General features: G+C 42.5%; 3 protein-coding genes and 1 long non-coding RNA gene across 5 annotated transcripts; 2 read left to right on the forward strand and 2 right to left on the reverse strand.

Annotated features, from left to right (window-relative positions):
• Positions 1-230: 230 nt before the first annotated feature.
• Positions 231-4012, reverse strand: fbxl6 (F-box and leucine-rich repeat protein 6). Its single transcript, XM_028430145.1, has 10 exons — positions 3939-4012; positions 2870-3396; positions 2571-2729; positions 2429-2492; positions 2159-2290; positions 1581-1688; positions 1397-1510; positions 1075-1303; positions 746-989; positions 231-655 (listed from the first exon to the last, which is right to left on the reverse strand). Exons 2-10 carry the CDS (start codon positions 3376-3378, stop codon positions 526-528), a joined length of 1689 nt encoding a protein of 562 aa, XP_028285946.1. The 5' UTR covers positions 3379-3396; positions 3939-4012; the 3' UTR covers positions 231-525.
• On the forward strand, positions 3477-9115 carry LOC114451490 (uncharacterized). The gene is made up of 4 exons (XM_028430134.1): positions 3477-3484; positions 3985-4112; positions 6085-6151; positions 6262-9115. The coding sequence occupies exons 3-4, from the start codon at positions 6091-6093 to the stop codon at positions 8820-8822; spliced, it is 2622 nt and encodes an 873-aa protein (XP_028285935.1). The 5' UTR covers positions 3477-3484; positions 3985-4112; positions 6085-6090; the 3' UTR covers positions 8823-9115.
• Positions 9116-9800: 685 nt separating this feature from the next.
• On the forward strand, positions 9801-15490 carry LOC114451515 (solute carrier family 52, riboflavin transporter, member 2-like). 2 transcript variants are annotated; one of them, XM_028430180.1, is made up of 5 exons: positions 9801-10049; positions 11657-12509; positions 12583-12706; positions 14089-14301; positions 14357-15490. In XM_028430180.1, the coding sequence occupies exons 1-4, from the start codon at positions 9920-9922 to the stop codon at positions 14296-14298; spliced, it is 1317 nt and encodes a 438-aa protein (XP_028285981.1). In that variant the 5' UTR covers positions 9801-9919; the 3' UTR covers positions 14299-14301; positions 14357-15490. The 2 variants fall into 2 exon arrangements, with proteins under 2 accessions (XP_028285981.1, XP_028285971.1); XM_028430170.1 differs by having other exon boundaries at positions 14089-15490.
• On the reverse strand, positions 14352-16399 carry LOC114451527 (uncharacterized). The gene is made up of 3 exons (XR_003672204.1): positions 16212-16399; positions 15643-15711; positions 14352-14469 (listed from the first exon to the last, which is right to left on the reverse strand). It is a non-coding gene; the product is annotated as an uncharacterized LOC114451527 (long non-coding RNA).

Genomic DNA, 16399 nt, shown 5'->3' on the forward strand with positions numbered 1-16399 from the left:
CCTCAGTAATCATGTTATTGTATACAAATGTGTGACATATTTTACTATGTCTACAATAGGTGAATTAATTCATGATTCCATTAGTTCCATTGGGTTATATTGTAAATTTAGTGTGATTGTACAAAAGAGCAGAAAGCTGAAAACCACTGTTGACGTGTGTTTTTTATTTTTAATATTTTCACAGTTGAAAAGAAAAAAGTTTTGTTTTTTTTAAATCAAAAGAAAAATGAGATGATGAAGTCCAACCATTCAGTGGTCAATTCTTATGTTACCTGTACACAGTATGAAAATGAGTTATGAGATATTAAAAGAAAAAACAGGCAGATCCTGGCTTTTATAAATAGCACCACTGAATTCCAATCCATTGTTTTCTGCTTCCGAGGAAGTGGTCACGAAGTAACTGCACCAACTGTATGCATACAAAACCTTTGCCTGAGATTTAAAAGCACCCATATTCCTAAATAACATAATCCACAAAGAAATGTATTTAAGGCTGCTTTGTAAATTTGTGGTGTGATTTCTGAATTACTCCAGTTTGTCCAGCAGCTGGCGAATGTCTTCTTGGCCTCGGTAAATTCTCTTCATGCCTCTTGGAAGATAGCGGCAGGATGAAAGGTTGAGGTAGTCGAGAGCGATCATTTGTCCAGCGACTGACCTGCAAAACAAAATGTAAAAAAAAAAAATTCACAAGTATGAATGATTGGTATTTGTTCAGTTTGCAGCATCTTTTAAAAACGTTTCCTACTTGAGAGCATTCGGTGTGATCCTGGTCCCACTGAGGTTGAGTGAGCGCAGCGTGTTGGCCTCAGACGCCTGGGTTAGGTAACCCATTGCTAACTCCAAGTCCTCCTCAGTGAAGAGCTGATTTGCAATGTCAAGCTGCTGCAGCGTCCGACTCCACTTCTGGGTCACCATGTGAAGCCCCTTCTTAGGTGAATGCAAAGCAATATGGCTGCTGAAGTACTGTCCCCAGAAGAGACACTCGAGCTCTGACGATCACAGACAGATGATCAGAATCATGTTTAACTAACTTAAATATTAATATAAAATATTAACCTCATGACTTGGGCCTACCATGACAGGGTAATGTTGCAAGTCCAGATGGTGTGATTCGTGAGCAGCCTCGCAGGTCGAGCACCCGCAGTCTGGTGGAGCTGAACAGAATGTCCAGCAAATCTTTGTCGGTCATGTAGGAAAAGGATGTGGTTGCAATGCACAGTTCCTCCAGTAAAGGGAAACCAGGGGCTGAATCCCTGTTACGCATGCTCTTATGCAGAGGTCTGACATTCAGCATTCGGAACGTCTGATGAGAAGCGCGTAAATAAGTCTCAACTATAAATCAACATCAAGGGAAATGATGGACACACATACAGTAGCCATGTAGCAGTCTTTTCACCTTGAGTTTCGGGCATGCCATCTGTAGCGCCTGGATGCAAACAGGAAGTTCAGAGTCCTTACTGTCCAGCTTGGTGTTGACCTCCAACAATTCCAGATCAGGACAGCAGCCCCTCTGAAAAAACAAGCAATACATGATGTGTCCAGTGGCCTTTTGTGTAACAAATATGTGAAACAGGGCTTACAGTGATTGCAGACAGAAGTCTGTCGTTCTTTAGTCCATGAGTGAACCATATTTGCCTGATCTGGCTCCCATGATTTTCAAGGTACTCCAGGAGTCCTTCAACCTGAAACTGAAGCAACAATCACAGTTCAGTATATCATCATGTCTGAGCGACAAGTGGCACTCTGGAAGACTTCAGCTTGTTCTCCTTGGTGGCAGAAAGAGGTCGTTTAAGGTGCATCTAACAGATATTCAAACAGTGATTGAGTGGAACATTGGCTCCATCTGCTGTTTGTGATGAAAAGAACTGGTGATGTCTAACACTGTAAATCCAAGTTTACCTGTGGGCTTGATTTCTATCATGTTACACGGACTTGGGCTGAGCTCTGGCCGGGCCCGGGCTTGTCGGGCCGGGTCAGGCCTAACTTTTAAGGCCCAATTACAGTTCTACTGTAGGACCTAAATACAAAAGCTCTTTCCAATATTTTTTACAGTATTTTATCAATACATTAATCTGCACAGAAAGGCTTAAACAACACACAAGTGAACAAAAAGCACAGTTTTTTTCATATCAATTGTCTGCTGATCTGCTTCATGTACCTCTGAATACTGGAGATTGATGCTCTGCAGAGCCCGGCTGTGCAGGCCCAGGCTCTGGAAGCCCTTCATGGTCAGGCCTGTACAGTAAGAGAGCTTCAGGGAGCACAGGTGAGGACAAAACTGGGAAATAACCTGAAACGAGACACAAAACGTTTTCACAGATATGTAATGTTTAGACATATACTATTTTTGCCCTCTAAAAGGTGAATGTCACAACTTCTGTTTCACCTATATAAAATAATGTTTACACTTGAATCTTAATGATATTACCTCTAAGGCATAGTCAACATTCTTCGTCCAATGACAGAGAGAGAAATCTCGCAGCTGAGAGAATCTTAAAAACAAAACAAAAAACAACATAAGAGCTTGAAAATAATTCACACAAAGAAAACCTTGTCATTAACATACAGACCTGTTCTGTGCCAGCCAGTCAACGGTGTCTCTGATCCTCTTCTCTGTTTTAGCCAGCTGGCTCTTCCCTTGTGTGATCCAGCAGTGACCCACGGTCACCCTGCGCCACAGGACTGGACTGGAGGCCGCCGCGTTCCACAGACGACACACTCTGCCCACCCTACAATCACAACAAAGACTGTGTGTACTGTCCCCAGAATTACAGCTGAAAATGGATCTATGGATGCATCATCTGGAAGAGTCTGACACTGATGTTGAAATCAGATTTTAAAAAATAAAAGATATTTTACGGGGTCATACCTGCATAGAAATGGTACAGCACCATCTTGACTGACCACCATCTTAAATACATTGATGAGCACCTCCTCCGGCAGACTTTGGCCCCATCTGTGGTCGACTTCCCAGTGAGGCACACACAAACCCGTCCCCTCCTCTTCCTTGACAGCTGGTTTGGTGGCTGCTACAGGTTTAGCACTGACTGTTTTTTTCTTAGCCTGTTTGGCTTTTGACTTTGCTTTAGATAACTTCTTCTTTTTGTTTCCCTTCTTTTTGGGAACCCAGGATGAATCATCATACTGAGAGGTGGCGCTCGATATAACAAGAAGCATATCTTCTCCTTGGTGGACGGTGTAGCCGAGCCGGGCAGGCCTGGACACTCTGGCCTTTTTGTGCTTCTTAAAATTTTTTGTGTCTTTGGTCCTTTTAAGAGACGCCTTCTTAGGCTTAGGTCCATCTTTCCCCTGAACTGATGGAGCCCTGTCTTCTTTTTTGTCACTCTGAGCCGAAGATTCTGCTCCAGATGTGTCCATTGTAGCTGCTATCTTGTCCTAAATTCAAGAAAACCAGACATCAGATGCTAAGTGTGACATCACACAGCTCTACAATCCACTGCAGCACAACACAATCCTCTGTCAGGTGTGCTAAGGAGAAAAAGTGGAGGAGTTTAGGATTAAATTTGCCTCATGGTGTGTTTTAATGACGAGCAACGGTGCTTTAAAGTAACTTAAAAGTTAAATATGATCAGATTAAAGTGATGTTTTCCTTCCAAGTCTTGAAGTTGCGTGCGCATCCTCGTTTGTTTGTAAACAAAAGAACCGACAGCCACACACCCGACGATTATATGCAATACGATGAAGGAAAAAAACAAACAATGCATAACACAATAACCTTTCTTTTACAAATTCACTCATAATATAATGGGCTAACGAAGCTAGCATTACTTGTAACCATATAGCTAAGCTACTTTACGATTCGCCGTACAACGTGACGTACCATAATACGTCAGAGAAATAATTCCTACAGCGGAGTTTAAATAATATCAACACAACGTTTTATGTAATTATAAAAATGCCTTTTTATCTGACATTACCTGCTGCTAATTCAAAAACAGTGGACTGTCCATTCTTCCGCAGTAGACCCACAATGCATTGCACAACCACGCTGTGATTGGTCAATTCTTGTACCAATCACAGAGCAGCCCACTGTTTTCACTCCTCCACCGTGTGTTGTGAAGCAGAGAGGGAAGGACGGCTGCAGTTTCTGGGTATGAAGTTATGTTTTTAAATGTTTACTTTTACAGCGTGTACATGCGAAATTATTTGGAAATGCTGTAACACGCCGCATGACTAATCTGTTTAGGTTTATTGGCGGATTATTGCAGTTTAGCATGCTGAATTTCACGCTAGTAAAGTTGGTGCTAATATTAGCAAGTTGCTTACAAAGCTAACATTAGCATGCAGAGATAGTGCCGAATTAGCAATCATATAAAAGTGGTTGAATCAGTAGCGTAGGAAGTATTAAAATGTGGGGAGACACCTTCTGTGGGTGGGTGGTGAAAAAAAGTATATTAGTATATTATGAAATATAATATAATAATATGAAGTAATTGCAATTTCCTGCGGATTTTAACAGGTTTTTAAACACCTATTTTACCTACAGAAGTAAACACTTAATGACTATTTCAGAGACGGATTCAACAAAAACTCATTTATTTAAAAAAAAAAACATACAGAAACTAATTCCAAGTGAAACAGTTTTGTCAACCACACTGGTGGCACTACACTAACAGATGATACAAAGCCTCCATATCTGCCGCCTTCTCTCATTTACAGAGACTGGCAAATCTCCCTCATGTCCACCTGATAGAGTTTTCCCGTCATCACTCACCTCAGCAATAGAACTTCCTCCACTGGCCCTACATGATGGCCCTGCCTCTGACTCACTCTCAGTACCAACCCCAAATATGGAGTAGAGAGATGGAGATAGATTGTGCTTTACTTTTCAATTAACAACCAATATAAGTGAGCTTTAAAATATATATATCATCAATGAAATAACATCAGCATGTTGATTTAACACAGTTCTCATCATCTGAGTTTCAAAAAGTCGTTGGGCCATGAACCAAACTCTGCTTAATGCAGATAATACTGAAACACTAAAAATACTAACTTACAAAAAATGCATTTTTTTTATTTTTACTTGCTTATAAAACTGCTGAATTCACAACAAACCTTGTGGATGTGTTTATAATGATGCACTGCCTTATCTGCTACATCAGTGTTTCCCTGTTAATACAGTGCACCACTGTGTCCTGACGGTACATTACATTTATATGCACTGGCTAGGCGAGGCTGACGCTAGCAGGCTAACAGGAGCTAACCTGGCCTCATTATATGGGTTAATGCTGAAAACAACTCTAACTCTCCATGTCTTTTTTGGGAATCTCCTCATGTCCATTGTGTGTGGGGAGGCAGCAGAAAAGGCAACAACATGTCATCAGACAAACAATACCGTCTACTGTAACTTCCTCCCAACTTTTCTAAGTTGATTTAACATCAATCAATGTGACAAAACAGTAGTGCTTTAGCATGAGCTGGACTTTCTGGGAGAAAATGGTCCTGACATTACCTCCTCCAGCTTCGACCAGCACTTTTCTTTGCAGTGTTTTACGCTCGCCCAAAGAGAGCCACTGGCTTTGTTAGGTCCGTTACTTGTTGTCTTGTTGTCTTAATACATCTTTAATTGTCTGTTAATCCACTAAAAACGTTTAAATATCTATTTTTTTTTAAAAATGTTTTTCTTACATATTGATTACTAGTTACATAAATACAAAGGTGGTGGGAGGGAGGGTTCATTGCTTAGCCTGGACCCTCATCTCCCACAAGGTGGCACATAAAGTGTTTTAATCCCATTTTAAGGAAGTTACAAGGTTATTCTGACTTAAGTATCAGTAATAAAACAGTTCTGCCATAATAAAATCAAACAATTGTACAGAGGTTTTGCAACATTATATTTAAAAGGTAAGGGAAAAGTAAGAATAAAAAATGTATAGGTGATTTATTATAAGTCAGTCATTTTAAATGTTATACATGAATACATGTAAATTATTGGAATGTCTTATAATTTTATTAGGATGTTATACTGTATACTGATGGTATACTGATGAAGCACACACCTGATATCTTCTTGTTGCTCTTTGCATGCAAAGAATTACATCTGTGTCTCTTTTAACGCAGCACACAATGGAAGAGGGTCAAAATTTTTCCCTATGTGGGAAAGCAGCTGTCACTGAAGTTAATCTGAGTAAGTCTGAGTACATTGAGAGCAAGCAGCTGTGAAGTGAAGTTGTTATTTAATACAAAAGTCAACATAATGCTGGTGTGTAACTGTTTTTTTTTTCTTTTGATTTTCAGGAGATGAGTACTACTGGAAGCTTGTTGCAGACTTTATTGGTCCTCAGACTGGAGAGGGACTGGAGCTTCACGCAGCACCATGTAAGAACAGACTCCTGATTCAAGTTGGACTAATGAGAGAGGACAATAATTTTCCGTGGCTCGCCATCTTGGATTGGCTCAAGAGAATCTTCCCCGGCCATCACTCAGCTGACTTTCGTCGTTTGATTGAGAGAGGCATCGCCACCACACTGAGTCTAGGAAGTGATGCAAGGCTGGCTTTCCTGGAATCAGAAGTCAGCTTTAACTTTGTCGGCCCGATATGTGACAGCATCGGAGTTGAACGACAGCACCTTCTGGAAATGAGAGATTTCTCAGAACGGGCGCAGTCCATTGAAGTCACAAATGGATTGATTCTTGAGTTGAATAACTTTGCCGCCAGGGAGAAGATTTCCCCCATCGTTCTTGTTTCCTGGCTCAGAAACTTCAACCCTGAGTTTTGTAAGAATGGGGATATGCAAAGGGATTTTAAAATCCTCAGGGGCAAGATAAAAAAGTTAAAAATCTTCTGTCGCAATCATGAAACAAGAAGTCACAGGAGGAACGCAGCCATAGAAAACCTGCTTCAAAGTCCGTTTGAACTGGTTCGAAAAAAATCACCTAAGATCGTTGTGAAGAAGCGCACGAAGAAAGATGACAGCTCGCATTATGAAAAGGTCACAGTTAAGGAGGAATGTGAGGATTATGAAATCATGCAGGGGGAGGCGCTCGAGAGGAACAGAGAGGGGGTGAGGAAAAAAAGAAGGGAACATGACACCACTGATGATGAGGACGTGGCTGCATCTAACAGTGGAGACGAATCCTCGGCTAACAAAGGAGAAGCTCTGACGCTGCTGGACATTGCAATGCTGTCTGTCCAAAAGCTGACCAGTGTGTATGGGGGTAAGACTGAAGCATCCAGCCAGGTGTCCCTGGACCTGCTGAAAAATCACTATGCTCTGACATGCAAGGAGCACCCAGCCATGGCAGAGTTTGAGAAACAACTCGAAGGACTAGGCGAAGAAATTGCATTTGTCTCTCCTGTCATGTTTTTAAACTACAACGCTAATTTCCTTGTTGACCTCCACAATGCAGTGGAGCAGCAGATCATGAGCTTTGAAAAGGAGATAACTGCCTCAGCGGGGGAGAAGCTAGGCCGCGACAAGCTTCCCCTGTTCAAAAGCTTTGTAAATTTGCCAGAAAGTGCCACCTCACGCTACATTCACATGGCTTGTGATATCCTAAGCCCTCGCACTCCTGCTAGGAAAAACTACAGGAAGCACTGGGTGGCTTTCTGCGAGGAGAAGAAGAATCCCTCCAAACTCGCAGTGAATGAGTCAAACAGGTTCAACAACTACTTTGAAGCTGCTGCAGGTCTCATTCACCATCACAAGGAGACCGCTCTCTTCTTCTCTGACTTGCTGTCCCTGGACAATGACAAATGCCCAAATGTCATACTGGAGAGTGTGGCTGCAGATGCGAGTGATTCAGTGATTCAGAGCCTCGTGTGTGTGCTGGCCCTCGTTTACTGTAAAATCCTCGGGCCTTACTGGCAGCTCCTGAAGAGTGAAGGAGAGTACTCGCTCTTCGGTCAGTACCTCCTCTGTCTCTACCAGAAGTTCCTCGACTGGTCCAAAGATCCTTCGACGTTGCTGGAACCAGAAGAGGAAGACCGGAATGTGTTCCTACAGTTCCCCCTGCAGGAGAAAACCTTCGATGGAGTGTTTCAGTACTGTGGTCAGTGGCACACCAACAGAGATCTAATCAGAGCCTGCTTGAAGAAGACGATAAAAGTGATCGCTGCTGTCACAGAGGAACACCTGAAGGACTTTCTGCCTGGAGGGAAATTTTCCCAAGTCCCTTCGAAGGATTTGAGCTTGCAGTTGACAAGTTGCACATTTTCCGTCCTGATGGCGGAGTATCCCTTCGGCCACGAATATCCATACGAGAAGAAAAGACCCGACAAGTCGTCCAAACGCTCCTCAAACAGGGACCTGTCATCGGACAGCTCCCAGGAAGATGACAACCTGTCTGTGTTATCTGACAACAGCGCTGATGAATCGCCTGGTTGGAAACGTAGAAAAGACATCAACGTAGAAGACTTCAGTCCGCCGACGAAGAAAGGAAACACGAACCAGAGAGAGAAGCTAGAAAAGGCACCACAAGAACAGCTGGTGGAGAACATGGATCAGGATTACATCATGGCAGTCGTGAGCAGAAACGGAGGGCCGTGCAAGTCGCAGCAGGACGTCGATAAAATGCTGCTGCGCTTCGATGGAAAGACCCGCATTGAGAAGCGGGAAGGTTTGCGATGTGAGATCCTGTACCAGAAAATGGTTCTCAACAATGCAAACCCACACTTAAACGGTGTTTTCCACAACACCACACAGATGGCGTTGAAGCTGAAGCTCGCTCTTCCTCGGGTCAAACCAGGCTACTCTCTGGTTTGGGCGCCTAGAAAGACAAAACTTAAACCAAAGCAGGAGAATGAAGCTGCACCACTCCAGCCACAGCAGCTGGGAGAGGGCAGTGTGAACATGTGACTTCCTCATATGATTTTTACACAGATAATGTCAGACTTTATATTCCTCCATCATGTAAACATGTTAGATTCCTTTAGTTGTTTTATGCCCGTTCTTGTGATATAATGCCATTTACTTTGCATGGCAACTTATTAAGATGTAAACAGTATTCTGTTTTTGTATAAGATTGTAAACACTGTCATCATGCAGAAGTCACTTAGTGAGTGAATCACCATCAAATTAAACATCTCTGTTGTCCACACGTTTGTATTTATTTAGGAGGTAAAATAGGATTGTGGCCTCAGCGCTCATGTAACTTGGTGTTTTTCTCATTTTGAAGGGCGTGTTGTTGTTGTGGCTGCATCAGCAACGTGAGCCGGGAAAACAGGAAACGGGGAAGGGGATTATCAGGGTCACTGTGCCAAATGTCACAGTATAACAGTATAAGGATTTATTTAATTATTTAACATTATTATTATCAATAAAAAGGGAAGAAAACTTCACTGTTAGTAATATAAAGTGAAGATGCAGCTGAGATTAAGATAGTTTATCAACATATTTCACCACAAACTGTTTAAATAAACTGTGCTAAATATGTAGGGTCTACTTGTTTAGAAGTGTTTTAAGAGTTTGTTTGATTTTTTTGTATGTTTTTGTGATGCCGCCCACATCAGCTGCGAGCGGCAGATAAGACGAGCGCACCCTGTAATCAGGTCGGTTGTGAAACAATGGCTTGTAATGATGGCGCCTTTGCAGCCATCGGAATCTAGAGCGTTACAACCGTATTTATATATTGTTTTACACAACCAGGTACGTAACATGACTCGTTGCGTAAGTAGATAATACAGTAGCTGAGTTAATTAAACTTCGAGGATGTGTATTTAGTAACTCCGCTGTTTATATACGTCTTTAATTCTGTTTTAAATTGTGAACGTTGGAAGTTCCGAGGCGCCGCGAAGGCACCTGAAGGGGCGGGAACTTTGCGTAAGTGTCCACCATTCTCCAGGTTTGTGCGGAGCGTGTGTGGACGAAGAGGCAGAGGGCATTGTTTCACACAAACTAACAGTCAAACTGTGAACGACTGCTTCTTTCTCTCTTTGGCCGGAGTGACAGCTACCATGGCCGGCAGTTGGTGGAGCAGTGCCGCGGTGACCCACGGGCTGATGGCTCTGTTCGCCATGGGCTCCTGGATTTCCGTCAACAGTTTGTGGGTCGAGGTGCCGGTGGTAGTCAACGAGCTGCCCGAAGGTCAGTGTCCCAACCTCCAGAGAACACTACACGCTCAACATGTGTAGCCTTTGGTTCCAGACGTGCACGTCTGCTCTCACAACATTTCTGTTAAATATCTGAGAGGTTTGTGGTTGTTGTGGTTTTTTTTTTGGCAGCTGAAAACCCTCCGGTGCTAGCTTGTGGTTAACGGTGCTGGCTAGCTAACCAGTTAAACTGGAGGAATGTAGCTACAATAATGGTGTCTGTTCAAAGCTCACACAGTTAGATATAAAAAAAAATAACTTGTTTTCTTTGCCAGTGATCGATTGCAGCTCCAATATATGGGAATCATTTATGCTTCTGATGTTATTGATCTCCCAGCTTTAGTTAGAAGTTCAACCTGTGCATACTTTAACCTTTATGAACACAGTACAGAAGTACTGATGATAATAATAAACCCAAACTTTATGTTCTAATAATGTGATTAATGGCAACATGTGCTAATCAAATCTCGTGTGGCTGACCTGTGTGTGTGTGTGTGTTCTAGTTTACTGTTTGATTGTCAAATTGATCATTGGAGGACAGACTGATCAGCTGATCAACCTTTATTTTTACAGAATATCATGCAGAAAAAAGGATGTTGTTATTTAGAATCAATTAAACTACAATTTATTATTTTTCCTCTTTAATCCTATAATATATCCACTGTGTAATATTTAACTCCCCAAAACAGTAGGCAGTCAGGTTTAGGGAGACTTCACCGTGTGCCATTTATGTAATCGGTATTTATAATTATAGTGACACATTTTTATTATCGTGAAATCAGGATATCAGCGGTTATTTACATATGAAAGTTTATTTTTGATTTTAAATATTACATAGTTCAGTCTCATAGTTTTAGTTGTGATCAAACTTTTATTTATTTAATTGGATTTTAACATGTATAAGGAAACGTCCACATATCAGACACACTCAAAGGAAAATCACAAGGAGCGTCTCAGTCGTAAACAACACAAAGCAATTTCTAGACTATTTATCTGTGACCTAATTTCCTACCATAAACGTGTAAATGTGAGCTGGTATGACGATAGGGGGACAACCGCAGACAAATATTCACAGGTTCAAATCTTTATTTAAAGACATGTTTTATCACAATATAAGGAGAAGGAAGGGATTCAGGTCCACTGGTGTTGGCTGGAATCCTTGTTGTTGTTGTTGATGATTGTTACTGCAGTCATGTGGGTGGTGGCTCTGGAACAGTTGGATAACCTAGGGGGGGGGGGGGGGTGATATGAGGTCACACTTTGTTTAATAGGAAATATATTATAATTACAGTGCAGCATGTTGACTAGACAATGGAGTGGGAATTTAGTAAGAATTGTTTTCTTCTTTTTGAACAAATAACAGTATGTATATATGTGTGTGTGTGTGTGTATTTATATGAGTGTGTGTCTGTAAACACTCAAGCAACAGGCTGCAACACAGAGTGATAATTGATCAATGATTGATAAAATACATGCATGAAAAAAAAATATACTGCAGCAATCTGAAATACTGAACAAAGAGTGGGTGTTAAGAGCAGAGACTGTTTCATGTGAATTATATTTAAAATTGTTTATGCGACTTCATCATTTCTGTTGTCTCAGGCTGGAACCTGCCCGCCTACCTCTCTGTGCTGATAGCGTTTGGGAACCTTGGACCGATCGCAGTGACCATCACACATCACTGCGCTCCGGGACGGCTGAACGAACGCCTCGTCATTCACTGCATCCAGCTGCTGGCGGTGGTGGCGTCCGCGCTCCTGGCCATCTTCTGGTCGTACAGAGTCGTCATCGCAGGAGAGGAGAGGTCGCTGCCGTTCCTGCTCCTTACCTTTGTGTTGTCCTTGGTTTGCTGCACCTCCAACGTCACCTTCCTGCCGTTCATGTTCCGCTACCCGCCTCAGTACATTCGCACGTTCTTCATCGGTCAGGGCTTCAGCGCCTTGTTTCCATGCATCGTGGCGTTGGGACAAGGCGTTGGAAAGGTGGTGTGTACAAGTGTGAACGGCACTAAGCCGGAGTATCTCAAAGAGAACTTTCCCGCTCAGAACTTCTTCTGGTTCTTGTTTGTGATGCTTTCACTGTCAGCTTTAAGCTTCCTGGCTTTGACTAGAAGACAGACTCAGTCACAGAAGGATGCGGCGTCACAGGAGTCTGACGGCGCCGCAGAGGAGAAGAATGAAGAGGAGACGCGCCGGTTACACAACGGAGGTTCACCGGTGTCTGAGGAGCAGGTGCAGGTGGAGGTACAGCAGGCCGCTCGGACCTTTTGGGTGCCGCGTAACATCTATTTGCTGATGCTGCTCGCCATCTCGAACGCCCTCACCAATGGAGTGCTCCCATCAGTGCAGAGCTTCACCTGTCTGCCGTACGGCACCATGACCTTTCACCTCTCCGTGGTGCTCGGAAACATCGCCAACCCTCTGGCCTGCTTCCTGGCCATGTTTGTCGTCCTCAGGTGAGACCTCAGACTGAGCTCAGACAGTATTATGATGTGACCTGCTACATTTGACCACTGTTGTGTCCTCCAGGTCCTCCACAGGCCTGAGCTTGGTGTCTGCAGCGGGGGGAGCATTCGCTGCATATCTCATGTGTTTAGCAGTACTCAGCCCCTGTCCTCCGCTCCATGGACATCCTGCTGGTGCAGCTTTAGTGGTGAGTAAATGATTCTATTCACAGATTTCTGTTTGAATATTTATTATATCAAAATAATAAATGTGTATTTTTTTGTACAACAAAGAGTAGATAAATTGGGACAAAGTGGGAACAAATGGGTAAAAATGTGGGACCAGATGATCAAAAAAATCAGATAAACATAGGACTACATTTACTAAAATGTTGATGAAGATTCTCAGTCATCCAGGTCATCATACGTAGAGAAGGTTGAAGCAAGGCGTCTGGACCTGTAGAGTTTTCTAGAAGACGTTTCGCTGCTCATCCAAGCAGCTTCATCAGTTCTAACTGTTTGGTGGGGAAACATGGTTTATATGTGGTTACAGACCTCAGTGGGTGGGTCTGGGTAAAACTTAAAAAAACTTAAAAAACAATAGCACTAAATGTTTCCATACTTACCTGTGATGTTCTGGCTGACTGGGCCAGGTGTGTCTAACGACTGGCTAACGACTATGAAACTGCCGGAGGGGGACTGGTTGACAGCCCTTTGTTCTTACTGTGATTATGTGCAAACTTCCTGGGAATGGATGGAATCACTGCATTGTATGTGGTGGAAAGATGATGTCTGAGGCCACCACCTCTGTTAAGGGAAGGTTTTTCCAGCTTAACATAGATGGCTGTTAAGGCACAGGAGAGCCACCTCCTCAGGACAAGACTCAGCTGTTCACCTCCACCTCAAAGACAAAGGACACTCCTTTGAGGACAACAATGTTCACATTTTAGACAGAGAGGAAAGGTGGTATGAAAGAGGAGTCAAGGAAGCCATCTATGTTAAGCTGGAAAAACCTTCCCTTAACAGAGGTGGTGGCCTCAGACATCATCTTTCTACCACATACAATGCAGTGATTCCATCCATTCCCAGGAAGTTTGCACATAATCACAGCAAGAACAAAGGGCTGTCAACCAGTCCCCCTCCGGCAGTTTCATAGTCGTTAGCCAGTCGTTAGACACACCTGGCCCAGTCAGCCAGAACATCACAGGTAAGTATGGAAACATTTAGTGCTATTGTTTTTTAAGTTTTTTTAAGTTTTACCCAGACCCACCCACATAGGTCTGTAACCACATATAAACCATGTTTCCCCACCAAACAGTTAGAACTGATGAAGCTGCTTGGATGAGCAGCGAAACGTCTTCTAGAAAACTCTACAAGTCCAGACGCCTTGCTTCAACCTTCTCTACGTATTTACTAAAATGGAAAAACATTAAAACTACTTATAAATAAAACACTCAATAAAAATGTGGGCAGAAAATAACAAAAATGTGGGAACAACATGTTTGCGTGGAGCCATATGGTGGTGATCATTTCAGTTCTTTCTTCCTGTCATGTTGGTCGGCTGACCTCCTGCTGTTTGTGCCCCCTGCAGGTCGTCTCCTGGATTATTTTCACCGGCCTCTTCTCCTACCTGAAGGTGGTCATTGGGACTTTGCTTCACGAGGCAGGTCATGCCGCTCTGCTGTGGTGCGGCATCTCCATCCAGGCCGGCTCCTTCATCGGAGCGCTCGTCATGTTCCCTCTGGTGAACGTCTACTCTGTGTTTACCAAAGGACAGGACTGCGTGGAAAAATGCCCTTAGCAGTGATGTGTGTTATTTCAGCTCCCAATCCTCCCTCCAGGGAAACAATGGGTCTCGGCACACTTTTAAGCAGCTCCTGAGAGAATTGCCGGATCTTCCTTGGCCCTGATTTTTCCTGTGAGGATCACGCTGCAGCTGAGGTATCCTCTCCAGATTCAGGGGCCTCTGCGTCTGTGAAAGTAAAAACATTCCCAGATGAAAGGGGCATTGTGTTGCTGCGCACTGGCTGCGGGGAGCTAAGATAAATATGATGCAGAAAGACCACGAGTGCTTTTTGTGGTCTTATAAAGAACCTCTGTGGCTGAAGTTGTTTACGGCAGAAAAACATCGGCTGATCGGTTTCTTTCCCCGCTGCCGAACACATCATGTGAAAAGTTACTCGCTCAGGAAAACAGCAGTGAACTCACTCATCCTGTGTGGCTCCAGATTACAAATGTCTTGTTTCCTTTATCATTACAAGGAAACAAACGTGTCCTTCACATCAATCAGCTTTATGTCATGTGACTGCTGGTTACATGAGTCCAAAATAGCTTCGTAGTTGCACTAAGGACAACTTGTTTTGTTATTTTTGTTTTTTGTTTTTGTTTGTGAAAATCTTTAATTTCATTTTTAATTTAGAACTACACAGTTCTGACAGATGTCAGAATGTCACTGTTTAGAACTTATCGCATTAAAACGCTTCTACATCACTTTAGAGACAGTTTCGCTCGTCTACCTCTGAGCGTTTGCTCTGCTGCATCTGTAAACACACACACAGCTCTTAGATGCAGTCACATTCCTTAATTTGATGCCAGAAGTTTTTCTCCGTGCCGCTAATGCCGAGCGCTTTACTTTTATTCTTCCTCTAATCTTGTAAAGTTTCCACTTTACTGTAAAGTTCCCTCAGATGATCGAGTGCCTCGTGTAAAGAATGTGTTCATGTATTAAGGGAACAAATACTTTGTTCAGTAACTAGTTCTGGTAAACAAGGGATTTTTGATATGCACTAATATCTAAGGTTATTTTATTTTATTAACAGCTGCTGATTCAGTTAAATGAAAAATATCCGTTAATAGTGCCTTTTATGTACTTTATCAATAATCTGTCCTGTGTTATGTGATTTTAAACGGACTGTTTAAGCTGTTGTGATTCATGCTGTTTTTTTAATTATTAAATTAAATAATTAAAACACTTAATAAACATTTATTTTAAATGTTGTGGTTTGACTTTTTCTTCAGTTTTTTTACACATTAATTATTCGTCTAAGTCAGCAGAGTTCAGAGACTAATACTGTAATAATATATTTATCATTAAGGTCTGTAGGAGAACTCGATAAACCGGCATTTAAAGAAATGATCTGTTTACCTTGAAGGTTGAAGGTCGGAGATTTTGGTCGGCCATGGCGATGTGAAGCCCCGCCCCCTTCCATCAGACCTCATTTCAGGCAGAAAGAAAGAGACAATTATTGATCCAGTTACATTCATGAGGTACACAAACAGTGTCAATTTAAATGATCATTTGTGTATTAAAATGACTAAAATCGAAATTTTGGTTTTTAAAAGTATGACGCACAGAGCAGCCATCTTGGAGTCTGAGGTCACCTGAGACCTGACCTTTGTTGCTAGATGACTTTAGCAAAACAATGAAGCCTTGAAGCTATTAGCTTATCTTAGAACAAAGGCTGAGGTGAGCCTGGTCTGGTCCAAACTGTCACAGCCTACTGATCGTTTTCACAGCTGCAGAGATCACACTGTAAACATGTTCAGCCTCTATGCTAAGCTAAGCTAATGGTTTAATACACATATACTGAACAATTCTTTTAAATGATTTAACAAACCCAATGAGCACAGATGTTTTGCTGTAATAATGATTACATAAAGTTATAACAATGATGTGTTGTTGTTATGAAACGTAAACACATCGCTCATTTTCACCTCTGCTCCCATGATCCCCTTAAGCAGAATTAATGAATTCCTGAATGAGTGGCGGTCGTTCAGAAAGCGCCGGGAGCCGCCTGCAGACCGCAGCATGTGATGTGTGTCCATCAGCGGTGCTCAGAGTCCTGACAGTGAAGGTATTTAAGGTTAGGACAGCGATCAGTTGACCAAACGTGTTTTATGGT

Source organism: Parambassis ranga, chromosome 2 (genome assembly GCF_900634625.1).
Source record: "Parambassis ranga chromosome 2, fParRan2.1, whole genome shotgun sequence".
NCBI classification, from domain to species: domain Eukaryota; kingdom Metazoa; phylum Chordata; class Actinopteri; family Ambassidae; genus Parambassis; species Parambassis ranga.